Source organism: Saccopteryx leptura, chromosome 3 (assembly GCF_036850995.1).
Source record: "Saccopteryx leptura isolate mSacLep1 chromosome 3, mSacLep1_pri_phased_curated, whole genome shotgun sequence".
NCBI classification, from domain to species: domain Eukaryota; kingdom Metazoa; phylum Chordata; class Mammalia; order Chiroptera; family Emballonuridae; genus Saccopteryx; species Saccopteryx leptura.
Genome location: NC_089505.1, coordinates 320,716,881 through 320,744,264, shown reverse-complemented (window position 1 = coordinate 320,744,264; position 27,384 = coordinate 320,716,881). Strand labels below are relative to the sequence as shown.

Genomic DNA, 27,384 nt, shown 5'->3' with positions numbered 1-27,384 from the left:
AGAATAACTCTAGCTTCAGTATCTAGACTATACTATAAGGGAGAATGAAGCAAAGGAGAAGAAGAAATACCAGTTATGGGGCTATTCCAATAGTCCAGGTGAAATATAAAACCAATAGACTATATGTGAAGGCTGGCAAGTCTGAACTCTGTAGGGCAAGCCAGCAGGTTGGAAATTCAGTTGGAGTTTCCATGTTTCAGTCTTGTGGCCAAATACCTTCTAGGGAAGCATCTATTTCATGCCTCTTTCTAGGTTCTGGTGTTGCTGGCAATCTTGGCACGCCTTGGTCTGTAGATGTATCACTCTGACCTTTGCCTTTATCTTCACATGGCATTTATTTACATGCCTGTGTTTAAATTTCCCCTTTTTATAAGGACACCAGTGATACTAGATTGGAGGCCCACCCAAATCCATAAAGGGTGTTTCCTTTACAAAATAATTCTTTTAGGGATAAATGAAACTTTTCAATTTGCCTTTCAAGGAGTAAAAAGTTGTTTATGTTGATTTGGGGCATTGTAATCTTCTCCTCTGCATGGTTCAATAGCCAACATGATTAATTAGAGAAGAGGATATTCCGTCAGAATAAAGTATTCCCTAAATCATCTGATCCCTAAGGAACAGTGCTTTCAGGAACACCGATTTCAAGATCATTACACCTTGTGGCTAATATCTTTGGAACCCTCAGACTGTCATCTAGAATCTGGAGGCCTAGAAGAAAGTACTCTCTGGAGTAATCAGCAGCGTGGGCAGCTGAAGGTTTTTCCATGGATGTTTTCTCAGGTCGAATTTTGTGGCTACATCGATACTGCATAGCTCTGCCTTTGCCAGAAAGGTAAAAAAAAAAGTAAATGGATTTTAGCACCCTCCACTATCATGCTTCACACCCCCACGAATTAGAGCCAGAATTGGAGAAAGGCTACTGATCCGGAGGGAAAAGATCAATCTAGGGAAGGGTGAAAAGGGAGTGTTTTCAGAAGAGCAAAGGAGCTTGGACTTTGGGAGCTGGGACTGAGTCTAGGACTTTAATTTTGCCTGAACATTTTCTCTGTTTCCTTCACAAGCGTCTCTGTCTTGAAGCACAGGACCGAAGCAAAATGCCTAATGAAGCATGCCCCGGGCAGGGGCGTGAGAACGTCTTGGAAAGAAGGACTGGTGCAAGATTACAGGTTCACACATTCTCACAACACTACTTGGAAACAGCTGAAGACTCAAGTCTTGGACCCACGAAAGTCCCATGAAGGTTTCATGGAGTAGGGCGTGCATCGCCGGAGTGTGCCCGCCGCTCACTTTCAGAGGCTCGCTTTGGTCAAGCTCTTGCGTGAAAACTGGTCGGGAAGGTCCTGAGTGGGCTTAGTCAAGCTCTGGGTTTCTGGGTACTGGGCCGGTCCTCTCAATCTTCTTATGCATGAAGTTCAGGCCAGGATGCCCACGTCACTGAGGTTCCTGTGGCTGTGTGGCATCGCGCTGGAGGGACACAGCCCGCTGATCCCCAATCTGCGCCGGTGCTCAAGGTGTGGCGGAGACCCAGCCGGGTCTAGCCACCCGAGGCAGCCGAGCTCGCCGGGCGCAGGCTGAGCCCCCACCCCAAACCCCGGGCGAAGCGGCGCGTCCCCTGCCCTCCTCTCCAGGCCACACGAAAGCTGGGCGTCAAGGCCGGCTCGGAGCTTTTTCTAAATGGTTCATGCTTCACCTCGAGTGAGCTGTTGGCGCTTCTCCAGGAGCCTCCGGAGCTCCCAGCTCCAACCGCTAAAATAATCGTGCCGTGCCAAGAAACGGGGGATGGGGCGAGAAGAGTGAAAATCCTAAGAGAACGACTTCATTCTCCAGGAAAAAGTAATGAGGGGAAATGAAATTGTGAACTTACTCGGAAATGCAAACCAAGCTTCGATTTCTCCCGGGTGCATGCAAACGACTGAAAGAGAAATTAGCCAACGCGCGAGGCAGCTGCCCAGGAAGGGCCTCATGAATGAGAATGGGTTGCTAGGTTTCCTCCCTTCCTCTTGACAGTCGCTCTCCGCAAGACTTCCACCGCAGAAAGAAAATACGGCCAGGGTGCGGGGTGGAGGGGAGCTGTCGACTGCAAGGCGGTGGAGCCGCGCCAGGCCCGCCAGACCTCCGGCGGCCTCGCCGCCTTCAGAACCCTGGAGAGCGGCCGCAGAGCCCCGAGACCCTCCGGCGCGCTTCGCCCCCTCGCGCTCGCTCTCAGCCGTCCTGTCACTTACTCGCTGCTTCCCGCCTTCGCCTTAAATCTCCTTGGCAACGACCACTCTCGCTTTTCACACTCAGATTAAAGTGTCCTTTTGTTTTACTTGAAGCTGTCTGGATTGGCTGAGTTAGGTTCCGGTTGGAAACTTCACTAATGTTAGCGGACCAAGAAGCCCAAAGAGCTTCCCAAAAAATGAGAGCCTGAACAAGGCAGACTCTGACCTTTAAAAGCCGCTGAATTCAATTCTTTTACTTTGTAAACGAACTAGATCATCTCAAAAAGTTAAGAGACTTTCTCAAAGTTAGTCGCCAAACCTGAATTTAGGACCTTGGATTTTTCATTTCTAAATTAATGCTTCTCTCTGCTTCCAAGAAAAAAAGAAAAAGTAAGAATTTTTCCTTCAGCTTGGCCGCTCAGGTTTCCTAAACAACAAATGGAAGGTGGAAAGGCCTGTGTTCCTGAGAATAGGACGGGCACAGGGAGTGCAGAAAGAGGGCCCATAGACGCTAAGGATCCCAGCGCAGTTCTGATCTTCCATCCCGTCGACCCCACCAGCGCACCCACAGGCGGTTCAGCCAGGCTTTAGTCCTCCCAGCCTGAGGTGGGTCTGGGCTCGCTCAGTCATCTTGCACTATCCAAGTCTCCCAGCCACCTATCCAAGTGGAAACAGGTAACCCAGTCCACCTTCTGTGCCTCTGGCAGGTAGAACCCTAGACATTTTGGGAGGTGGTACAGAACAGAGAGGATGAGAGATAGGAGAAAAAGAACAGAGTTGTCAGAGTGAACTAGGTTATTTTCATTCAAATTCTAAAGAATCAAGAATGTGCACACAGGCTCTTCTCTACACTGCACTTCACTTTTACCCGTAGGCACTAATCTCCTAAGAATGTTAATATTCAGATGCTGATGCAGTAGGTCAGGTAGGGTTCATGATTCTGCATTTCTACCTACTCCTAGTTAGCCAAGCTGCCTCTCCAAGGACCACACTTTGAATAGCGCAGTTAGAAAGAGGGAAAAGGGGAGAAAAGGAGGTGGAGAAAAGGGGAAAGGGGGGAGGGAGAAGGAAAAGAAAGGGGGAGAGAATCTAAAATAAAAAAGTCATTCTTTTTGTTCTCACTGACTTTCTCTTTCATCCCAAAAGTAATGCTGTAGTAAATGGCACCAAGTGCACGTTTTCTTCAGTCTATAGCTGGGCCCATCAGTAATGGTATGTTGGTTTTGTTTCTCTCCTTTCTCTACCTCTGGCCCTTCCCTTGGCCTGCCCTGCACAGATCCCAGATTCGCCTGCTGCCCCGAAGCTGCTCTGCCTCCTTTCTAGCGCGCTCTCCAGCCTGAGGCGGTTCTTCTCTCACCTGCTCCGACGGCCCCCTCCTGAGGCTCCGCAGCGGCGCCCGGACTTCTCCCTCCTGCTTCCCGCCCTGCCAGTGGCTGTCCCCTCGCGCGGGCGCGAGGAGCGGCCGGGCCGCCTCTCGCTCCTGCTGAGGGCAGCTCTGACATTGCCTGGCCGGCCTCCAGGGAGACACCTGTCCCGGGAAGAGGACGCCAGCGCTGGGCAGCGCTCGTCCAAGCCCGTGAGTACCGCGGTCTCCACTATGTTCAAACTTGGCTTCATCTGCGCGCCTGCATAAACCCAGCTCGTTCCTAACCCTGACTGAGCCACTCCAAGCGGAGCCAACGGGGGCTCGGGTCGGCAAGGAGAAGTGGGAAGGTCGAGATAGGGCAAGGAAACGCGCTGGCAACTTGCCTGTCGCCCCTCCCCTCAGGAAACCCTCCAAGCTACTTTTTTTCCTGGGCCATTTCCTTCTAGGATCCTGGAAGCGGGAGGAGTCCTTCCCGAACCCCTCAAACTCTCGTTCTTAACGCGTCGCTCTCCTCCCCTGCCTCCCAGGCTCCCTTAGATGCGCCTCCGTCCGCTCCTCGTGCGCCCAGTCCCTTGCGCTCTCGGCTTCTGCCTGCTAGAAAGGCTGGAAAGGAAATGACGTGACGTTATTTCTGTCAGGTCAGCTTCCAGCAACAGTTTAGTTCTTCGAGCTCGGGCTCACGGCCCCAACGGTCTAACTGTGTCTTGTTCCGGAGGGCACCCGGGGGGCGAGAGAGATTTTTGGCGATCCATGTCGCCAAAGACGATGACGAGGTTCCTCCTCCACTCTCCCGGTCCTCCCCCTTATCCTGGATTCCGTGGTACCCTGGGGACAGAGGGCGGCTGCGGAGGGTCTCAGCAGGATCCCGAGTCTGGAGTTGCCCCTTCCCGCCCCGCTCTCCCCTGGGAAGAGTCTGCTCCCCAGTGCGGATAGGATATCCAGAGACGGAAGCTGCACCGGGGTGGATCGGGCGCAGAGACCCAAGAAGCACCCTGGGGAAAGAGAAGGTGTGTGTGTGCCGGGGCAGTCAGTGGCGAGACTCTCCGGGGACTGAGTAACTCCTCCCTGCAGGGCGCACCCCAGCACGCGCGCCTCCCTCGGCACCTTCATTCACAAGGTCCGAGCGCGCGTCCCTGCACTGTGGAGTCTTGACAGGCCCCGGTGCCCACTTGAGGGAGTAGGGAGTAGCCATAGCGGAGGGGAACTCGGCAAGCACTCTCAGTGCCCACCCTGATTCGCTCCCACACTCTCGATACTTGCTATTTCTGGGCTAAAAAAAAGGAGACTAGGATCCGGGCGCAGACTGGACCCCGTGTGCGGCCACGGGCGACCCCCCGCCCCCCCAGCCAAGGCAGCCCTATACTGCAGCGGACCGCGCGGCAGCCAGAAGGTGAGACCTGGGATTGCCTCGCTGGGGATGAAGAAGAAGGAGGTAGAGCAGAGAAAGGGAGAGAAAGGGAGACGAAAGCGAGAGAAAAGACCCAGAGCCAGAAGAAAGGGAAAGCCGGAGAGAGCAATCGCGAACGTAGAAATGACAGCACTTGGTATTATAATAAAAAATAAATAAATAAAGCACACGCGGGACGCATGCGCACGGCTGACCAAGGCGAGCCGCCTGGAGCTTCGCCTCCGGCTCTCCAGGCAAACGGTGGAGTCGTGAGTACCCAGCTTTCTAAACCTTTCTTCTCTCTCTCGGACTCGCCCTAAGACCTCGTACCAGGAAGTGGCCCTGGCCAAACCTGGCGCGCACGCTGGGCAAGACCTGGCGCGCTCAGCATGCCCATCGCCGCAGAGGCCGGAGCGAGTGCGGGTCCGTAGTCGACTTCGCGGTCCAGCCCCGTACAGTAGTCAGTGCGTATTTTGGAGGTGTGTGGGCTTAGGGTGTGACTCTCTCCGGGATGGGGTGGGGGGTGGGGGGCGTCTAGCCACCAGACTCCATTTCTGCGGGTCCACCCGGGCGTCAGCATGATTCCATCTCTGTTGGGGTCAGTGAGTGGGTAGGGGACGAGGAAGCTTAGTCCTTAAAGCCTAAAATGCTTTATATCCAGTAGGCATTCTCACTGGATAGGGAGAAGGATGAGGACGGGGCCGGGCGCCGAGGCGGGCAGATTGAGCGCAGGTGGAAAGGAAGAGGCGACGACACTCCCTAAACCGCAGAACCTCGCGGTAGAAGCGCAACTCAGGCGAAGGACTCGAGGAGCAGGGCCAGGAAAGAGCTCCGCACAGAGACCCTAGCGGGTCTGGCTCGGTGTCGGCGTTTCCACTCCTGAACCCGAGCCTAGGCGTTCTAGCAGCGGGCGCCGCAGGGAGTTTTCTTGCACAAACCCGGGTAATTGACTCCCTCGCACTCTCGGAGTTGCTCTCAGGAAGTTGGAACGAGTCTGAGCGTCCAGGCTGAGGAGACTGGAAGTGGGTGGGCGAGGAACCTAAGAGCGGGCGCTCAGGAAGGGAGGTTGGCTTTTGGGGGTCGGTGTGCGCGGCGACTTCCCGTACCCCTACTGCAGGGGAATCGCCCAGGGAGGGCCAGAGGAGAAGGAGCGCGCCGCGCGGCGTGGGTGTTTGCGGGGGAGTGCTGCGCCCCGCGGCTCTCCCACGCTGAGAGGAGTGGGCGGGAAGGAGTGGACTCCGGGGAATGTTTGTGCTTGATGACCTGCCCAGCCCGCCTCTAGAGGGGTGGGCGGAGGAAGTGTCTCCCCGGACGCAGCGCGCGGACACTGGCGCGCAGGGTTGCGAGCCTTCCGGACTTGCCAGCGTCCGGGGGAAACCCAGGCGGGTAGCCGGAGCCTGCTAGTTACCGTAGCGGCTGGCGGCACGCGGCCAAGAAAAGTGCTCGTAGCTAGGAAAGGGGTCGCTGACGGATCTGAGAGTGCTGCATTCTCGCCACTTGCGGCAGGCAGTGTGGAGGAGTGTCCGCAAATAGTTTCTATCCGGAGGAGAAGAGCGCTAGAAGGGAAATGTCTCCTCACACCCCTTGCTTGTCAGAATCCAGCAGAGGCCCATCGCTCGGTGTCTACGCCCACCGCAGCTGGTACGTTGAGTGCGGGTGGGACTCCTCTAGCCCACTGGCTAGCTGAAGCGGTCACTTGCCCACTGGAGCTTCGCATTACCCACGGGGAGAGTGGGGAGCAGGAAACCACGGCACCATTCTCCAGGCATCCTCCTTGGGTCAGCCTTCCTCCTCTGGGGCACAAGTTGTAGGGCCATCATTTCACTTCTCCTGGTTCCGGATTGTGGAATTAATTAAACAAGGGTCCGAGTTCGCAAACCGGTCTGACTTCCTCCCCAGGTTTGGCAAGGAAATTTGTAATTAAATGACTCTATATGTAAATTCTTATTTTTTGTTCATAACTTAATTTTCTACTGGGCTTCATCCTGTTTATCTTCTGTTCATTAAGTGACATGTTTTTGTATCCTGTCAGTCACTCATGTGAGAGGCAATGTTGCTTAGTGGGTAAGAGTCATGGGCTCTGTGACTGTCTGGTTTCAAATGCTAGCCTACCTGTGCGACCTTAGGCAAGATACTTAACTTCTTGGTGCTTTAGTTTTATCATCCTTATAGGGTAGCTGCCAGAATTCAGCAAATTAATATGGTAGAGCTCTGGTACATACTAAACAAAAGCTATTATTATTATTACTATATTGATGCTGAATTAGCCAAGTAAAATAAAAAATGTAAAAAGGGGAAAATTGCACATTTTGTGTGCTATAAAGAGTACAGTGGATATAATAAAATAGATGCCCATTATTGAAAAGTAGAAAATTGGTAAATGTTTTCTGTGTCGGTATCTAAATTTAAGTACAACACATTTCTACATCTTCTGGACCCTTTTATTTTGAATAATTATGAAATATTTACATATAAGCTTTAAACATCATTTTAAGAAAATTATCTCTAATTTTCAACATATTTCACTTGGTAACACAGATATGAATTATAAATAAACATCAGGTCATAGAATAGTCTAAAAATCCAATGTCTGCATGAAAATATTGTACTGAGTCAATTTTAATAGAATGTAGAAACTTACCTTTGGAGTTAGAAATGCTGACATCTTATAAGATCATTTCAAATATTTTAGCCAAGATACCCTTGATATCAAGAATACAGAATAAAAGTCAGATTACTTATTCTTCCTCCTTTACTTTACATGAAGAACCATTCAAAGATGTTAAGGGTCCAGGCCAGAGATCATCAGCCAAATAGGGACAGAAAACATTAAAATTAGATTTTCTGAGTCACTTCCCAGAGCTTTTCAACACCACACTGATTATTTCCTACATATTTATGAACCTTTAACAAATAGAAAACCAGGGGAAAATATACAAACATGTGTGTGTCCAACATGAGGAATACCAGGCAGTGATGAGGCTACTGTTGTCCCACAGCTTCTTCATGGTCCCTCATGACTTGCATAGGTAAAGTCAGGTCACAGATCACACCAGAGGCAGAGCTAGCACTAGAAATTAAGGTCCCACTGGAGTATACATTTGGCTGCATGTTCTATTAATCTGTTGTAGCAGTTTTACGTTAGAATTTATTTTTGAGCTTTTCTTAAATTTTCAAAAAGCTTCTTCCTGCTGACTTTGAAGATCTTTCCTGTAATAAATAAATAACTAATAAACTTTTTAGAAAAATTACACGGATGGAGATTTTATTATCTCAGATTTTGCGGACAAGCAAGAGTGAAAGAGAAAAAATACTTTCTTATTTTAGAGCAATAGCCTGGTTACTAGTTTCATTTCAGGCACTTGAATAGCAGTTTCTATAAACCTCATGTTCTTTCATTCCTCCTTGCGGCAGCGACATTTACCTAACAAAGGCAGATGTATCTACTGGCTTAAAGGTCCAGCCCTCACATGAGCAATTTAATAATGGTAGAGCCTTTCAGTGAGTGTCTGGCCTTGCAAAGTTATTTATCGGAATGTTACCTTTCAGAGAAGACATTTCTAGGAACTGTGCCTGCATCCACGAAGAAGAAAACCTTAGTTCTCTCCAGTGTATGAACTGGATATCTCATCCTTGACTTTATACCTCTGTATAACCACCACATGTTCTCAGACAGAAATACAGGGCATTAAGCAAGGAGTGACTTTCTAGAAATCTCTGAAGCCAGTTCAGCAGAATTGAGTTTTGAAATCACATGTGTTAAGTCAGGACCCGAAAGGATTATAATATGAATCACTGTCCAGCTGGGAATATTGTGGATTGGTTTTCTGTGCACAGCCAGGTGACTCACAATGTGAGCTTCTATTCAAATACATATAGTGTCAGTCAGCAACTAATAGGGCTCACTCTGAGTCAGAGCTTAGCATTTAGTACAATAAATGTGAGTCACTGACAACCTGACACTATCTGAGATGATTCTTGAATGTTAACTTGAGCAGCTCAAGAGTTAGACAACATTGCATGTTGTGAGTCAGTTCATAGTATGATTGAGTGGGCTTTTGCAGCAGCTGTTCACAATAAAGTTGGATGTGATTGAGTGCTCAGGGTAATATTACATGATCATGCTTGTATAAAATAAATTACCTCGATTCTAATCTAGTTGATTAGATTCTAGCTATTTGCACAGGGAATCGTTTGTGGAACATGAGTAATATGCTCTATTGCCCAGCTGTGATATTTTACTTGAGTTATTTCAATGATTATTAAAGTTAACCTACCTGTTTTTGGAGTGCTCAACTTCTACTTATTATTTAATTTTACTCTAAATTGTACAATCCTTTTAAAGTAATTTAGCATTTTAATGTTAGAAAACAGCATCTCATGCAAAACTGCCCAGTAGTTCGCCTTCTTGAGGACTTGGATTGGACAGTGTGCACAACAGTGAAGTAGAAAATATCTTGTTGTCTGGTGTGTCTCCATTTTGTCTCTGTCACCAATGACACTAACTGCTCAAGAGCTAAAACACAAGTTTGTGTTGCTGTTCTATGCTACAAGACCCAGCACTTCAACCCCTCTAGGGCAATATGACTAAGTCAACACAGGCTTATATGGCTGTTCCATTATGCAAAACAGTGGAAAGAATGATGCAACCCATGCCTCACCCACCCTTATAAGACTTTTATGAGATTTAAAGGACTAGATTTCTTAATTTGTTGATAATTTATGGTTAGAAGCTATTATCCTTGAAACCAAGATTAGACTACTGTTTAAAAGCACATGTATATTTTTCTTGTTTGTCTTCTGATGGACCCAAGAGTATCCCAGATGTGTGGAATTTAACATATACCTTTGTTGTTTTTCTAGAAATATTCATTTCTAGTTATAACTGGATACTAATTCATACATCTGCAATATAGAAAGGTATAAATATTTCATTCATATTTAATGGAGCTGTAGATAAAGAGTTCGGTTCTTCCTGTCTTAATGTAATTTCTGGCAAATTCAGTTCTTTGAGACTATTTAATACGTTAGACTTTTCATAAAACTGAGACAAAATTTCTACATAAGTTTGCTGCATTTCAATGAGGAGCTAGATACTTTTGTGACATTCTGGATTGCTTTTAACTTTGTTTATTTGAGTTTTAATTTATAGTAAAGCATACATATTCTAAGTATATAGCTTAATAAGTTTTACATAAGTACATCTCTATGTAACCATCATCTGGATCAGGATTTCTCAACCTCAGCAATGTTGATATTTTGGATTCAATATCTCATTGGGGGACTGTCCTGTGCATTGTAGAAGGCTTAACAGCATCCCTGTCCTCTACCCACTAGATGCCAGCACCTCTCCCTAGATGTGACAACCAAAAATGTTTTCAGACATTGCCATATCTTTCCCAGAGTGGGGAGGGAGGAATCACTCACCGCTGCTCTAGAACAAGGTATATGTTATTTTTAGTCCATATCCATAAGACTCCCCCTCTTGTTTCCTTCCACAGGTAACTACTCCTATAAGTTCTCAAACCATATTTTAGTTGGTCCTGTCTTTGAGCATCATCTGGAATTATACAGTACCTAGTCTTTACATCTGGTTCTTTAGCCCAGCATTATGATTTTGAGATTATTCATTGTTGTTGCATGTATTGTGATTTTTCAATGTTGTCCAGTGATCCTTTGTGTGAATACACCACAAATTCATTTTTCTATCCCACTATTGAAGGATATTCGAGTTGTTTCCAGTGCAGGCTATTATGAATAATGCGAATATAAACATTCTTATTCATGTCTTTTGATAAACATAAGCCCTTATTTCCACTGTATTTCCAGGAATGAAATTGCTGAGTAACAGATTCAGTATACGTTTAGCTTTATTAGTCAGGTTTTCAAAATGTTTTTATGCTTCAAAGCAGCAACATTTTATATATATATGTAATGCTGCTTCCCATTCTTATCAGCATTTACAATTGTCAATCCATTTAATCTTAGTCATTTCTTGTGTGTGTAGAGGAACACCATTGTGGCTTTAATTTGTATTTCTAATGCTTAAAATAATGTTGAGCACCTTTTTTGGAGCATTTGTATATCTTCTGTTGTAAACTGACTCTCCATTTCTTTGGCCCATTTTTCCATTGTGTTGTCATTCTTCTTATTGATTTATAAGTTTTTTTTATACATTCTGGATATAAATTATTGCCAAAAGTGTGTGTGTGTGTGTGTGTGTGTGTGTGTGTGTGTTGTAAATCCCAATCTGTGCCTTGGCTGTACATTCTCGTTTCATTATCTTTTGACTTTTCTAGTTTCTGTGGAAAGTCATGCTTCTCTGAAGGTAACAGGTCTTTTTTCATCTGGCTGATTTAAATTTTTTCTCTTTGTTTTGGCTTGCTAAAATTTGAGTATAATGTGGCTAGGTGTGGTTCTTTATTTGTCCTGCTTTCTATTTACCCACTTTCTTAAATCTATGGATTGATATTTCATTAGCTATGGAAAATTTTCACTTAATATCTCTTCATATACTGCTTCTTACCTGTTTTCTCTCTTTCTCTCCTGCTTCTGGGACTCAAATTATATATGATATATGTGGCTTTTTTCTTTTCTCCCTTATGTCTCTTATTATTGCTTATTTTGTCTTATTTTTTTTCCTCTCTAACCTCTTCAATTTGCATACTTTATTTTGACCTGTGTTTAGTTTACTTACCCTGTCTCCTGTGCCTGGTCTTCTGTCAAGCCATCTAGTGAGTTTATAATTTCAGAAATTGTTTTGTTCTAAATGTAGTATGTATATTTGATTTTTTAGTACATTTTAATATCTATAACAAAATTCCCTATTTTTCACCAATTTTTTCCATCTAAGTCTTGTCTACTAAATCCAATATTGAGATTGTTTGTGAGCCTGTATCTATTGTTAGTTTTTTCTAATATATTTTTCTATTTCTTTTTTTTTATTATTCATTTTAGAGAGGAGAGGGAGAGAGAAAGAGAGGAGAGACAGAGAGAGAGGGGGGAGGGAGGAGCTGGAAGCATCAACTCCCATATGTGCCTTGACCAGGCAAGCCCAGGGTTTCGAACTGGCGACCTCAGCATTTCCAGGTCGACGCTTTATCCACTGCGCCACCACAGGTCAGGCTATTTTTCTATTTCTTCATATATCTAGTAATCTTTATTGTATGTAGACATTGTATATTCAGAGGTTGTGTAGATTCAAATATTATCTTCTACCAGCAAGGAATTTGGAAGGATGAGAGGCTGATCACTTCACTGTTAATAGGTATTGAAATAGGTTGCAGCTAGTTGTAGTTTTATATAGTAAGACTTAGGTAATCTATAGGTATTTTCCATTTCTCATGTATTTTCTCCTGGCCCTTAGATTTAGAGCATCATGGGTTTTTATCTCTGCAGTCCTGAAAGAGTGAGAGACTCAGTCACACCTTCAGAAATTTTGAACTTTGCTTTCTTCCCCCACCTTCCGTAGATGGCTTCCACATCTGGTTAATATCTTAAGGAGGCCAGCGACTCATTTGAGAAAGACCTGTTACTGGAGGGAGACTGGTTCTCCAACATAAAGCTATAGAGACCCTTTATATCTCCAGCCCATGCCCAGAGTCTCAGCAAATGCCCTCTGGGATAAAAATACCTAGCGACAGACTGCTCACTTTTGGAGAGCTCTCCCTCTCAGAAATTTTAGTTAATTTAATCTGTTTGTTTTCACAACTTTCTGATATCTTTAGAAATGTGATTTAAATTATTTATCTGACTTTCATAGTTTTTGTATGGCAACAGGGGCAGCCCTGACCTATCACCATTTTTTCTGAAGATATTCATCTTGATTTAAGTTATTTTTTATTTTCTTTGGATCACATTTTTATCTGTTATATCTTTTATTTCCAATACAATTCAGAAAATGAACACTAAAATTTTGCCATTTATAATTATAAAATGTAATATATCTTATGAGTTTCAAAATATTAGAGAAAAAAGTATGTTACAATCCTTGCAACCCTTTGTTTCAACTTGTAGTTGTGTGTTGTAAGAAGCATGAGCATTGGAATGAGAGAGAACTGGGTTTGAATTTTGACTTACTAGTTGTGTAAGCCTCTCTTAATATGTATAATAGGAATAATTACACTTACTTTAAAATAAGAAATAGGTAGCAGAGGGTCCGAGAGAATATTCACTAAGTGGTACCTATTATCATTATTCTTCTAATATTTATCCATCATTATTTTAGGCCCCTGAATGTAGATAACTTGATTTTAAGCATTTATATTTTGATATATTCATATCTGTTACAACTAAAATTTTTTCTATTCAAACAAGTTCTGAAAAAGGTTTTAAAACATAAATCCTATACCTTGACTTAATATGTATGAAAATATTACTAGATACATTTATGAATTTATATTTTGCCAAATCTTTGTCTTTTCTAAACTAAAAAAAATAAGCAAATAACATTTAATGGCAGAAATAACTACATTTAAAGTAGTCTTCTCTCAGTAAAATCCACATCTAACTAGTTGGTGTTATATCTAGTAGGGTTTATTATAAGATGTTGGCAACATAAAAACAATATTAAGAAATATTAAGAAAAGGCTAAACAGTGTTTTCTGAAAAAAACTGCTGGTTGACCTTTGCATAAGAGAGTCTATATGAGAGCTGTGAGGAATTTTAACATTGTATCTAGGAATGATTTAAATATAATTAATTTTTATATTAAATTTTCTATTACTGAGCTGCTATTTTATTTTGACTTCTGCATTTGTTTCTTTTAAAAAGACCCCACTAATATATTGAAATTAGATTCTCTCTAAATTTAAAGTGAAACAGTCCTAGAGGGAGTTGGGTTCTTCTGGAGGACACAGGTCTCTCCAGACTTGGGCAAGTAGGATAACGCATCAGGTCAATGACCTGAGGCTGCAGCCATACTTCCTTCCGTCTTTACTTCTTTAGTGCGATGAGAGTCGGCTCCATTGCTCTAACCTCCATATTCTGAGAAGAGTACACTCCTTACAGTTTGTGGGCAGATATAAGTTAAGGCACAAGTATTATGGGACCTAGGTATGCAACAACCTAGAATTTATCAAATTCTCACCAGAGCTAAAGTTTTCCTAAAGAAATTAAGTTACTTCTGGTCCTTTAAATTACTTGTTAGACTGTGTCGCTGCTGTGTTGGTAAAATGAAGTACTTATGAACGAAAACATCTGAACATCTAGCCAAACTATAAAAAATAAATTTTGGTAAGAAGGGTGAATGAAAGGGTTCAAATAGGTCCAAACAGGTAAAATTATGCAAAATCTAATAAAGTGAAAAACTCATCTTGGGCATGTAAAACGACTGTCATAAACAAAACAAAAAGCTTTTTTTCTTTTCCTTATCTCTAGTGATATGCTCATAATCATGAAGGTGTTAAAATTATAAATATTAATTTAGATAGAGCATATATTTGTTAAAATATATCAAGTTTATTCTGAAAATCAGTAGACTACATATAAATTTTATTTTAATTAAATGGTCTTCTATGAGCCTTTTAACGTATCGCTTAAGATGAAAGCTTTATTTCCGGGTCTCTATATCTAACTGCCTTATGTGGTCTTACAAAAAGAGAGAGGCCCTGGCCGGTTGGCTCAGCGGTAGAGCGTCGGCCCGGCGTGCGGGGGACCCGGGTTCGATTCCCGGCCAGGGCACATAGGAGAAGCGCCCATTTGCTTCTCCACCCCCCCTCCTTCCTCTCTGTCTCTCTCTTCCCCTCCTGCAGCCAAGGCTCCATTGGAGCAAAGATGGCCCCGGGCGCTGGGGATGGCTCCTTGGCCTCTGCCCCAGGCGCTAGAGTGGCTCTGGTCGCAGCACAGCGACGCCCCGGAGGGGCAGAGCATCGCCCCCTGGTGGGCAGAGCGTCGCCCTTGGTGGGCGTGCCGGGTGGATACCAGTCGGGCGCATGAGGGAGTCTGTCTGACTATCTCTCCCCGTTTCCAGCTTCAGAAAAAAAATACAAAAAAAAAAAAAAAAGAGAAAGAGAGAGAGAGAGAAATGATCAATTAGCTACATTCCCTACAGATAGTGCAAAATGTAAAACCATTAAACATTTCAATTCTTTGACATTTTTTTCAATTTTAGATGTGTTTGTTTCAACATACCTAGCTATTTAATAGTTCATGGCAAGGGGGCAGGAGCCTAAAATTTAGTAGATATTTTGGCACAAATTGTAGAAAATCAAAACCTTGAGGGACCGAGACTCTTTCACACACACACTAGGAACAAACAGACAAAAACATTTCATCAGCTCAGTCCCCAGAGAACTGGCTTGGGGACACCAAGGCAGTATGGAACCAAGGTGATGACTGGAGTTTTTATTAGTCCATTCTAATTAGCAGCAGCCCTGCTGGAAAAAAAAGGACTCCAGAGGCATTACCTTTGATGGGCATCCAAAAATAACCCAAATCTGTCTAAATGTGGCCTGCACACAGTTGTGGTGTTAAGAGCAAAGCATAGTGGGGTGGTGGATGACCCCAGCCTGTAGCCAATTCAAGTCTTTTGGAGGGCAGACTTTGAGACCTTGGACACCTCAATCTCTCTGAGTCTGAGTGTCCCTGTAAAAAAAATGAGACCTTGAAATCTGCTCCACAGAATAACTTCACTAATTATATGTGGGTAAGGTGTGAATACTAGTGCATTTGCTCATGTGAACTGTACATTAACTAAAAATAGGAGAAATTAGCTGTTAGTGGAGAAAGCAGACTCTAAAATAGAGTAAATTTTATTCTGGTATCATGGATTGCAGCTGAAGGCCAGAGTGGACTAACAGAATCTGGCTTCTGTTTTAAATCAAAAAATATTTTTGTTCCTGGCTGGTTCACTCAGCGGTAGTCTACCCGGCATATGGAAGTCCCGGGTTCTATTCCCGGTCCAGGCACACAGGAGAGGCAACCATCTGCTTCTCCCCCACCTCTCCTTCTCACTCCCTCTCTCTGTCTCTCTCTCTTCCTCTCCTGCAGCCATGGCCCGATTGATTCAAGCACATCACCCACCCCGGTGCTGAGGAGAGCTCCTTCAAGCCTCCACCTACACACTAAAAACAGCTTGGTTGCCAGTGGCCCCAGATGGGGGTTGCCAGGTGAACCAGGAGAAGAGACTCAAGAATCTATTTTATTTTTATCTTTAAATTCTAATTGAATTTATTAGGGTGACTCTGGTTAACTTAATTATACATGTTTCAGGTGCCCAATTCTACAACACATCTCTGTAAAGAGTCTACTTTAGACCCTAAAGTCTGATATATCCATAAGAGCTCCAATTGTGACAGCAAGTAGGCAGTTGGATTGATGTGTTTTGAAATGAAGGGTTTGGCCCGGATTAGAGGCAGAAATTTGAATTTGAAAGACTATTTATTTATAATATGTAGCTTGCTGCACTGTGGTATTCTAAATAGTCATGAGGTATGGTGGGAAATTTTTAGTATAATCAATGTGATATTACTACCCTAAAATTTGCACTTCCTTTTCTAAAACTGTAAATAATCTGCTGAAAGTTTCTATATATTTATTACAGAGGTCAGCAAACTAAGTGGTCTAAGTCAAGTCTAGACCACTGCTTGTTTTTGTATGGCCTGAGTACTAAGAATAGCTTTTACACTTTTAAAACTTATTTATTTACTTTATATATAGAGGGATTTATTTTGAGGAATAGGCTCACACAATTGTGGAAACTTGGCAAGTCCAAAATCTTGATGAGGTGGTGAGCAGGCTAGGGACTCAAGAGGATTTGCAGTTTGAATCCAAAGACAGGATTCCTTCTTGCCTGGGCGTCCATGTCTGGGGTCAGCAACTCAGGAAAAGCCAAATGGAAGAGATACACAGGGCAAGGTACGAGGGAGGAGCAGGGGTCTTCCATGTCATCTCTGGATGTTCCATCCTCCCGGCGCCTTGATGTGTTCACCAACACAGAAGCTCAATTTTTATATTTTTAAATTATTGGGGATGAAATTTTTTTTTAAAAGAAATGATTTTCATGACATATGAACATTTTACAAAATTCAAATTTCAGTGTTCATAAAATTTTACTGGAACTCAACCACACTCAGTCATTCACATGATGTCTGTGACTGCTTTTACACTTACAGAGCCCGAGTAGAGTAGTTGCAGTAGTGACCATATGGCCTGCAAAGGCTACACTACTCTCTCTCTAGTCTTTTATGAAAATGTTTTCCTACCTCTCATCTGTAACCTAAATGTAAGTGTGAAGTTTTACTAGGTTCTTATAGGAAGCAATCTATATGAAAGTAAGTGTGAAGTTCAGCCAATAACAATGTAGTTTCTTAGAAAATAGTATAGTCCCAAGAAAAAACTTTTCAAAAGACAGACCAAAAAGCCAATTAAAGACAATCTCCTATAGGAAATATAAGAATCTAGCTTTAGGTTTCTTTTGTTATCTACTATTTTTTTTTTCCTGTATTTTTCTGAAGCTGGAAACGGGGAGAGACAGTCAGACAGACTCCCGCATGCACCCGACCGGGATCCACCCGGCACGCCCACCACGGGCGAAGCTCTGCCCACCAGGGGGCGATGCTCTGCCCCTCCGGGGCGTCGCTCTGCCGCAACAAGAGCCACTCTAGCGCCTGGGGCAGAGGCCAAGGAGCCATCCCCAGCGCCCGGGCCATCTTTGCTCCAATGGAGCCTTGGCTGCGGGAGGGGAAGAGAGAGACAGAGAGGAAGGAAGGGGGGGGGTGGAGAAGCAAATGGGCGCTTCTCCTATGTGCCCTGGCCGGGAATCAAACCCGGGTCCCCCGCACGCCAGGCCGACGCTCTACCGCTGAGCCAACCGGCCAGGGCTTGTTATCTACTATTTTAAATCCAGCTTTCCATACTAGCAGAAAAACTTAACAATAAACAAACCCCAAAAATACTAGTGAAGAAGAGCCAGAGAAAATAATATGCACAAAGCTTTGTATTTAAGAGAGCTCAGATGTTAGAGGGATTCAGATTACTTACAGCCTAAAAGCTTTAAATAGGATAGGAGTTTGCTATTTCATATCATTTATAATAGGATCATTACTACAGGATGAGAAAAAATCTAACTAATAATGGATATAAGGCAAAATTTGAGGAGCCAATGCTACTATCTACTATGGGATCTATACAGAAAAGTAGAATTTGTAAAAAAGAAAAGAAAGAAAAATTTTTCTAAAAGGAGTAGGGAAGGCTAGTTACTTAAGAACACACCCTTTTATACATTTTTATTATCCTTAACTTGCATATGCATCAACACATTTCATAACACATCTGCTGTAATTGATGGAAAAGTTCTTCAACCAACAGATATCCTGTGCCCAACATAAACAGAATGGGTTAGGAGAACCCTAGTAGATTAAACCAGAGTGGAAGGGGACTTCTGCAGCACCGGGTGCATTCCTACGCTCATTTGTGATCCAACGAGGGTTTCCATAGTTCCAGCTAATAATCTAGCAGCAATAATAGGCAGCATCATCACAAATATTACTCATTAAAGACAGTTAATATAAAAATGCATGTTACGTTTAAGAAACAGAATTAGCCTTGGCTGCGTTGCTCAGTGGCAGAGCGTTGACCCAGCATGTGGAAGTCCCAGGTTTTTGTTTGTTTGTTTGTTTGTTTTTGTTTTTGTTTTTAATAATTTTATTTTTTTAATGGGGTGACATCAATAAATCAGGATACATATATTCAAAGATAACAAGTCCAGGTTATCTTGTCGTTCAATTATGTTGCATACCCACCACCCAAAGTCAGATTGTCCTCTGTCACCTTCTATCTTGTTTTCTTTGTGCCCCTCCCCACCCCCTATCCCTCTCCCATTCCCCCCTCCCCCCCGTAACCACCACACTCTTATCAATGTCTCTTAGTTTCACTATTATGTCCCACCTACGTATGGAATAATACAGTTCCTGTTTTTTTCTGATTTACTTATTTCGCTTCGTATCATGTTATCAAGATCCCACCATTTTGCTGTAAATGTTCCGATGTCATCATTTCTTATGGCTGAGTAGTATTCCATAGTGTATATGTGCCACATCTTCTTTATCCAGTCATCTATTGACGGGCTTTTTGGTTGTTTCCATGTCCTGGCCACTGTGAACAATGCTGCAATAAACATGGGGCTGCATGTGTCTTTACGTATCAATGTTTCTGAGTTTTTGGGATATATACCCAGTAGAGGGATTGCTGGGTCATAAGGTAGTTCTATTTTCAGTTTTTTGAGGAACCACCATACTTTCTTCCATAATGGTTGTACTACTTTACATTCCCACCAACAGTGTATGAGGGTTCCTTTTTCTCCACAGCCTCTCCAACATTTGCTATTACCTGACTTGCTAATAACAGCTAATCTAACAGGTGTGAGGTGGTATCTCATTGCAGTTTTGATTTGCATTTCTCTAATAGCTAAAGAAGATGAGCATCTTTTCATATATCTGTTGGCCATTTGTATTTCTTCCTGGGAGAAGTATCTATTCATATCCTCTTCCCATTTTTTTATTGGATTGTTTGTTTGTTTGTTGTTGAGTTTTATGAGTTCTTTGTATATTTTGGATATTAGGCCCTTATCTGAGCTGTTGTTTGAAAAAATCATTTCCCATTTAGTTGGCTTTCTGTTTATTTTGTTATCAGTTTCTCTTGCTGAGCAAAAACTTCTTAGTCTGATGTAGTCCCATTCATTAATTTTTGCCTTCACTTCTCTTGCCATTGGAGTCAAATTCATAAAATGCTCTTTAAAACCCAGGTCCCTGAGTTGAGTACCTATGTCTTCTTCTATGTACTTAATTGTTTCAGGTCTTATGTTTAGATCTTTGATCCATTTTGAGTTAATTTTTGTACAGGGGGAGAGATTGTAGTCCAGTTTCATTCTTTTGCATGTGGCTTTCCAGTTTTCCCAGCACCATTTATTGAAGAGGCTTTCTTTTCTCCATTGTGTGTTCTTGGCCCCTTTATCAAAAATTATTTGACTATATATATGTGGTTTTATTTCTGGACTTTCTATTCTGTTCCATTGGTCTGAGTGTCTATTTTTCTGCCAATACCATGCTGTTTTGATTGTCGTGGCCCTATAATAGAGTTTGAAGTCAGGTATTGAAATGCACCCAGCTTCATTCTTTTTCTTTAGGATTGCTTTGGCTATTTGGGGTTTTTTATAGTTCCATATAAATCTGATGATTTTTTGCTCTATTTCTTTAAAAAACGTCATTGGAAGTTTGATGGGAATTGCATTAAATTTGTATATTGCTTTGGGTAATATAGCCATCTTGATTATATTTATTCTTCCTAGCCAAGAACAAGGTATATTCTTCCATCTCATTATATCTTTTTCGATTTCCCTTAACAATGGTTTATAGTTTTCATTATATAAGTCCTTTACATTCTTTGTTATGTTTATTCCTAGGTATTTTATTTTTTTTTGTTGCAATCGTGAAGGGGATTATTCTTTTGAGTTCGTTCTCAGTTGTTTCATTGTTGGCATATAGAAAGGCTATTGACTTCTGTATGTTAATTTTGTATCCTGCGACCTTACTGTATTGGCTTATTGTTTCTAGTAGTCTTTTTGTGGATTCTTTGGGGTTTTCGATGTATAGGATCATATCATCTGCAAAGAGTGATACCTTTACTTCTTCTTTTCCGATATGGATGCCTTTTATTTCTTTGTCTTGTCTGATTGCTCTGGCTAGAACCTCTAGTACCACATTAAATAAGAGTGGAGAGAGTGGACAACCCTGTCTTGTTCCTGATTTAAGGGGGAAAGCCTTCAGTTTAGTGCCATTTAATATGATGTTAGCTGATGGTTTATCATATATGGCCTTTATCATGTTGAGATATTTTCCTTCTATACCCATTTTGTTGAGAGTCTTAAACATAAAATTGTGTTGTATTTTATCGAAAGCCTTTTCTGCATCTATTGATAAGATCATGTGGTTTTTGTTCTTTGTTTTGTTGATATGGTGTATTACATTAACTGTTTTACGTATGTTGAACCATCCTTGAGATTCTGGGATGAATCCCACTTGATCATGATGTATTATTTTTTTAATATGTTGTTGTATTCGATTTGCTAGTATTTTGTTTAGTATTTTAGCATCTGTATTCATTAGAGATATTGGTCTGTAGTTTTCTTTTTTTGTGCCATCCTTGCCTGGTTTTGGTATGAGGGTTATGTTGGCCTCATAAAATGTGTTTGGAAGTATTGCTTCTTCTTCAATTTTTTGGAAGACTGAGTAGAATAGGAACCAAGTCTTCTTTGAATGTTTGATAAAATTCGCTGGTATAACCGTCAGGGCCTGGACTTTTATTTTTGGGGAGGTTTTTAATGGTTTTTTTCTATTTCTTCTCTACTGATAGGTCTGTTTAGGCTTTCTGCTTCTTCTTGACTCAGTCTAGGAAGGTTGTATTTTTCTAGGAATTTATCCATTTCTTCTAGGTTGTTGAATTTAGTGGCATAAAGTTTTTCATAGTATTCTACAATAATTCTTTGTATATCTACGGTGTCCGTGGTGATTTCTCCTCTTTCATTTTGGATTTTGTTTATGAGTTCTTTCTCTTTTTTCCTTGGTAAGTCTTGCCAAGGATTTGTCAATTTTGTTGATCTTTTCAAAGAACCAGCTCCTTGTTCTATTAATTTTTTCTATAGTTTTTCTGTTCTCTAATTCATTTATTTCTGCTCTGATTTTTATTATCTCCTTTCTTCGGCTGGTTTTGGGTTGTCTTTGTTCTTCTTTTTCTAGTTCCTTAAGGTGGGAAGTTAAGTGGTTCACTTGGGCTCTCTCTTGTTTGTTCATATATGCCTGAAGTGATATGAACTTCCCTCTTATCACTGCTTTTGCTGCATCCCATAGATTCTGATATGTCGTATTGTCATTTTCATTAGTCTGTATATATCTTTTGATCTCTGCACTTATTTCTTCTTTGACCCATTCATTTTTTAAAAGTATGTTGTTTAGTTTCCACATTTTTGTGGGATTTTTTCCTCTTTTTTGCAGTTGAATTCTAGTTTCAAGGCTTTATGATCAGAAAATATACTTGGTACAACTTCAATTTTTCTGAATTTGCTGATGTTGTTTTTGTGGCCCAACATATGGTCAATTGTTGAGAATGATCCATGTACACTGGAGAAAAATGTATACTCAGTCACTTTGGGATGAAATGTCCTGTAGATGTCTATCATATCTAGGTGCTCTAGTGTTTTGTTTAAGGCCACTATGTCTTTGTTGATTCTCTGTTTGGATGACCGATCTAGAGCCGTCAGGGGTGTATTGAGGTCTCCAAGTATGATTGTATTTTTGTCAGTTTTTGTTTTAAGATCAATAAGTAGCTGTCTTATATATTTTGGTGCTCCTTGGTTTGGTGCATATATATTAAGAATTGTTATGTCTTCTTGATTCAGTGTCCCCTTAGCCATTATGAAATGGCCATTTTTGTCTCTGAGTACTTTTCCTGTCTTGTAGTCAGCATTATCCGATATGAGTATTGCTACACCTGCTTTTTTTTGGATGTTATTTGCTTGGAGTATTGTTTTCCAGCCTTTCACTTTGAATTTGTTTTTATCCTTGTTACTTAGATGAGTTTCCTGTAGGCAGCATACAGTTGGATTTTCTTTTTTAATCCATTCTGCTATTCTGTGCCTTTTTATTGGTGAGTTTAATCCGTTTACATTTAGTGTAATTATTGATACTTGTGAGTTCCCTATTGCCATTTTATATCTTGCTTTCTGTTAGTTTTGTGTCTTGTTTGATCCTTCTCTTTTGTTTTTCTATTTTTTGTTTTTATTTGGTTGTATTCCATACATCTTTCCTCTGTTGGTATCTTTTTTATCTCATGTGCTTCTGTGGTGGTTTTTTCAATGGTGGTTACCTTTGAGTAATGAAAAGGGTCCCTACCCTGTTCATTGTAGCGAACTATTTTGTGAGTACTTTTGCACTCCATCGTCCTTTGCTACTGTTAATCTCCATCTTCTCCCCCTCTTTCTTTTTGTTGTTGTCACAGTTTAAATTTGGTTTTATTGTGTTCTTCTTGGAGCTTTTACTTGTGGCTCTGTTTTTTTTTGTTCTTTGTATCTGATTGGAGAACCCCCTTTAGTAATTCCTGGAGTGGGGGTTTTCTGATGATAAATTCCCTCATCTTTTCTGTATCTGTGAATGTTTTTATTTCTCCTTCATATTTGAAGGATAGCTTTGAAGGGTATAGTATTCGTGGCTGAAAGTTCCTCTCTTTCAGGACTTTAAATATTGGGGTCCACTCTCTTCTAGCTTGTAGAGTTTCTGCTGAGAAATCTGATGATAATCTAATGGGCCTTCCTTTATATGTTGTATTCTTCTTTTCCCTGGCTGCCTTGAGAATTTTTTCTTTGCTGTTGGTTTGTGTCAATTTCATTATGATATGCCTTGGAGTAGGTTTGTTGGGGTGAAGAAAACTTGGAGTTCTGTTTGCTTCTTGAACTTGAGGCTTTAGTTCTTTCCACAGGCTTGGGAAGTTCTCATCTATTATTTGTTTGAGTATGTTCTCCATTCCATTTTCTCTCTCTTCTCCCTCTGATATACCTATTATTCTTATGTTATTCTTTTTGATGGAGTCAGATAATTCTTGTAGGGCTATCTCATTTTTTTAATTTTTGAGTCTCTTTCTTCTTCTCTCTGTTGTGCCTCAAGTTGCTTGTCTTCTATTTCACTAATCCTCTCTTCTATCTGACCTGTTCTATTAGCTAAGCTTGTTACTTCGTTTTTCAGCTCGTGAATTGAGTTTTTCATCTCTGTTTGATTTGTTTTTATAGTTTCAATTTCCTTGGACATATATTCTTTGTGTTCATTGAGTTGTTTTCTGAGCTCCCTAAATTGCCTTTCTGTGTTTTCTTGTATATCTCGGAGGATTTTTAGGATTTCTATCTTGAATTCTCTGTCATTTAGCTCCAAGGTTTCCAATATATTAAATTTTTTCTCCATAGATTTTTCCTCATCTAGCTGTGTTACCTCTCTTTCTTTTGTATCCATGATATTTGATTTTCTCTTCCTTAATGGCATCTGAGGGTGGTTTTGTTGATAGTATTAATGAGATTTAATAAAGAATAAAAAGTTTAAAAAAAATAATAAAAAAAATAAAAAAATCGAAAAGAGTTGTTTTTTTTTAAAAAAAATTAATAATGAAATAAAGAAAAATAAAATAAAAATTAAAAAAAAAAAAAGGAAATTATTCCCCCCCTCCTTTTTTCCTCTCCTCTCCTCTCCCCTCTTTCTTGAGAAAATCTTGTGGTGGACTGTGAATTATAACAAACAATGCCTGTGACGGAGGGCCTGAATTGGGGAAAAGTAATAAAGGGGCAAAAAAAAAAAAAAGAAAAAATAAAAATAAAAAATAAAAAAAAAAGAGCGTATGGACCCACAAAAAGCAAATAAGGAAAAAATTTGGGTCAAGAATAAAATGATTTGCTTTTAGGTGTTGGTTGTCTAAGAGTTATGATGAGAGGATTAAGAGGAAAACAGAAAAATGGGGGGACAAATTAAAAAATTACTATTGTATTTAGTGGAACAAGAACTAGATAATATGGAGAGCCAGGGATGGGAGCACTGCTAGTGAGTTAAAAAGGTGAAGTAAAAACCCCCCAAAATGCCACAAACATAAGTTTGAGTCCCAGATAAGATAATTTGTTTGTTATTGAGGTTTGAATGAGAGGAGATGTAAAGGAGAAAGGAAGAAACTAATATAGAGGGAGAAAAGAAAGAGAGAGAGAGAGAAAAAAAGAGGGAACCACTAAAAGAAGAAAAAAGAAAGGAGAGAGAGAGAGAGAGAGTTAAGGGTTTTGGAGTGCAACCCTCATAGAGAGAAAGGAAGAGAAGAGAAAAGATAATGGGAGATGTAACACTTATGGGTAGTGTAGTTCAAGGAGAGGAGAGAGTAAGACCGGTAGAGAGTTAATCGGCCAAATTGGAGGAGGAAAAAAAAAAGTATCAAGAATGAAGATAAGAGAAACAAACGAACAAATATAATAAAATGGGATAGGTTATAAAGTCTGCAGATTATTCTTGATTTTGAGAGGTTATCTTCTTGCTTTTTCTTTTCTCTCCCTCTTCCTGGTCGGTGACTCTGTACCCCGGGTTTTGCCCCTTTGGCACGCTCAGGTGGAGGTTTGCAGTTGATAAGTCTCTATGGCAATGTCATGTATTGTGCTTTAGTCTCGTTGGCAGTCGAAGCTCATTAGCATTTATAGGCTCCGACAGTGAGAGAGTCCGTGTTCCTGGAGCCTTTCTCCTAGTCTTTCCTTCCTCAATTAGTAGCCTGATAATCCAGCTATGGGGTTGCTGCTGCCTCTGCCTGGATAGTAAGAGGCTCAAAGAGCTGGCAACTCCCCACTCTATTTCCACTCAGCACAGGGCTCTGGGTAAGGCTCAGTCAGTCAGAGCTGCTAGCATAATCAGGCGGGCTTTCCGCCCACTCAAAGACCTCTGGCTCTGCCACTCTGTCCGGTAACACAAGCGGGCGCCCACTTCCGGGGCGCTTGGAGGAAACTCTCACTCACTGTCTCCGACCAGGATATCCAGCCAGCAGTCTCACGCTGTGAGTGAAACCCCCAACCGCAGGGAAAAGTTGCAGCATTGGAATTGAGTCTCGCTCCGTCCCCGTGCGCGGCTTTTGCAAGGCGCTGGGGCGGCCCGAGATTCTGCTTTGGCCCACACAAAGGCCCCTGACTCTGCCCCTCTGTGCGATAACACGGGCGCGCACTGCCGAGGCACTCGGAGGAATCGCTCACTCCTTATCTGCGCGCGCAAACCAGGATATGAGGCCGGCCGCGTTTCCCTCAGATTGAAACACCCTCCAGCACGGAAAATCTCCACCGTTGGAATTAGTTCTCACTCCCTCCTGTGCGTGGCTTTCCCAGGGCGCTGGGGCTGCCCAGAGACTCTGCCCTCGGCCTCTCCGTGGGGCAACACGGGCACCCACTGCTGGGGCTTAGGAAGAAATCTCTCGCCCACTAACTGCGCACCAACCAGGAGACCGGGTAAAATGGCCGCGCCGCTTGTCTTTCTTTGTTTGGGTTTGGCGCGAGTGTTAGCTTGTATTGCCCGGGTTGCCACAGGATCAGATTTTCCTCAGCTTGGATCTCCGTGCCACAGCCTGGTTCGGCCGTTTGTGTCGCGGCCTGGATGTATTCACCCCCTTTGCCCGCCTCAGTTTCTACATTCACAGTTACCAGAGAAAGCCGCCCTGTTTAGGTTAGTGAGGAAGGCGGAGCATTTCTTACTCCCTATTTCCTTCGGGGTTTGGTTATATTTTTAGCCAATTTTTCACTCAATCATACCTTTGGGTGTATTGTGAAGCATCTAGAAGCTCCAAGTATAGGTTTTTCTGTTTCTGGTTGAAGATCTTGTTGAGTTTTGGGGGAGATTTATCGGTATCGCTTCCTACCCCGCCATTACTCTGACGTCCGGAAGTCCCAGGTTTGATTCCTGGTCAGGGCACACAGGAGAAACGATCATCTGCTTCTCTCCCCTCCCCCTTCTCTCTCTTTCTCTCTCTCTTCTCCTCCTGCAGCCATGGCTCAATTGATTCAAGTGCATTGACCCAGGGCTGCTGAGGATGGCTCTATGGAGCCTTCACCTCAGGAGCTAAAAATAGCTTGGTTGCAAGCATCGGCCCCACATGGGCAGAGGATCAGCCCTAGACCAGGGTCATCAGGTGGATACTGGTCAGGGCACATGTGGGAGTCTATCTCCCCTCCTCTCGCTTGAATTAAAAAATAATAAAGAAGTATAATAATCTTGTGATAATGACACTTAAAATATGATATCCATATAATAATTGCAATACCTTTGTCATACCCAACAAAATTAACAATATCCCAGCATCATTTTTGTGTGTGTGTGTGTGTGACAGAGACAGAGAGAGAGTCAGAGAAAGGGACAGATAGGAACAGACAGGCAGAAAGGGAGAGAGATGAGAAGCATCAATTCTTCTCTGTGGCTCCTTTAGCTGTTCACTAATTGCTTTCTCATATATTCCTTGACAAGGGGCTACAGCAGAGAAAGTGACCCCTTGCTCAAGCCAGTGACATTTGGGTTGAAGCCAGTGACCATGGGGCCATGTCTATGATCCCATGCTCAAGCCAGTGACCCTGCACTCAAGCCGGATAAGCCTGTGCTCAAGCCACTCAAGCCGGCGACCTCAGGGTTTCGAACCTGGGTCCTCCGCATCCCAGTCTGATGCTTTATCCACTGCACCACCACCTCGTCAGGCTCCAGCATCACTTAATACCTAGCTATATTAGTTTCCTAGGGTTGCCATAAAAAAATACCACAGACTGAGTGGCTTAAGCAACAGAAATTTTACTTTCTCACAGTCTGAAAGCTAGAAATTAAAGATCAAGGGATCAGCAGGTTTCCTTTTGAGTCCTCTCTCCTTAGCTTATTGATAGCTGTCTTCTCACTGTGTCTTCA

General features: G+C 42.4%; 1 protein-coding gene across 3 annotated transcripts in view; it reads left to right on the top strand.

Moving 5' to 3' along the window:
* Positions 1-27,384, top strand: part of RGS20 (regulator of G protein signaling 20) — a 120,275-nt gene that overhangs the window by 29,864 nt on the left and 63,027 nt on the right. Inside the window, exon 2 of one of the 3 annotated variants that reach the window (XM_066379057.1) lies at positions 3,478-3,777. The exons of 1 other annotated variant lie outside the window; for it this stretch is intronic. In XM_066379057.1, the coding sequence (XP_066235154.1) occupies positions 3,478-3,777 (300 nt within the window). Of the gene's footprint in view, positions 1-3,477; positions 3,778-6,485; positions 6,596-27,384 lie in introns of those variants that run through there. One more of the 3 variants, XM_066379059.1, reaches the window with a different exon arrangement.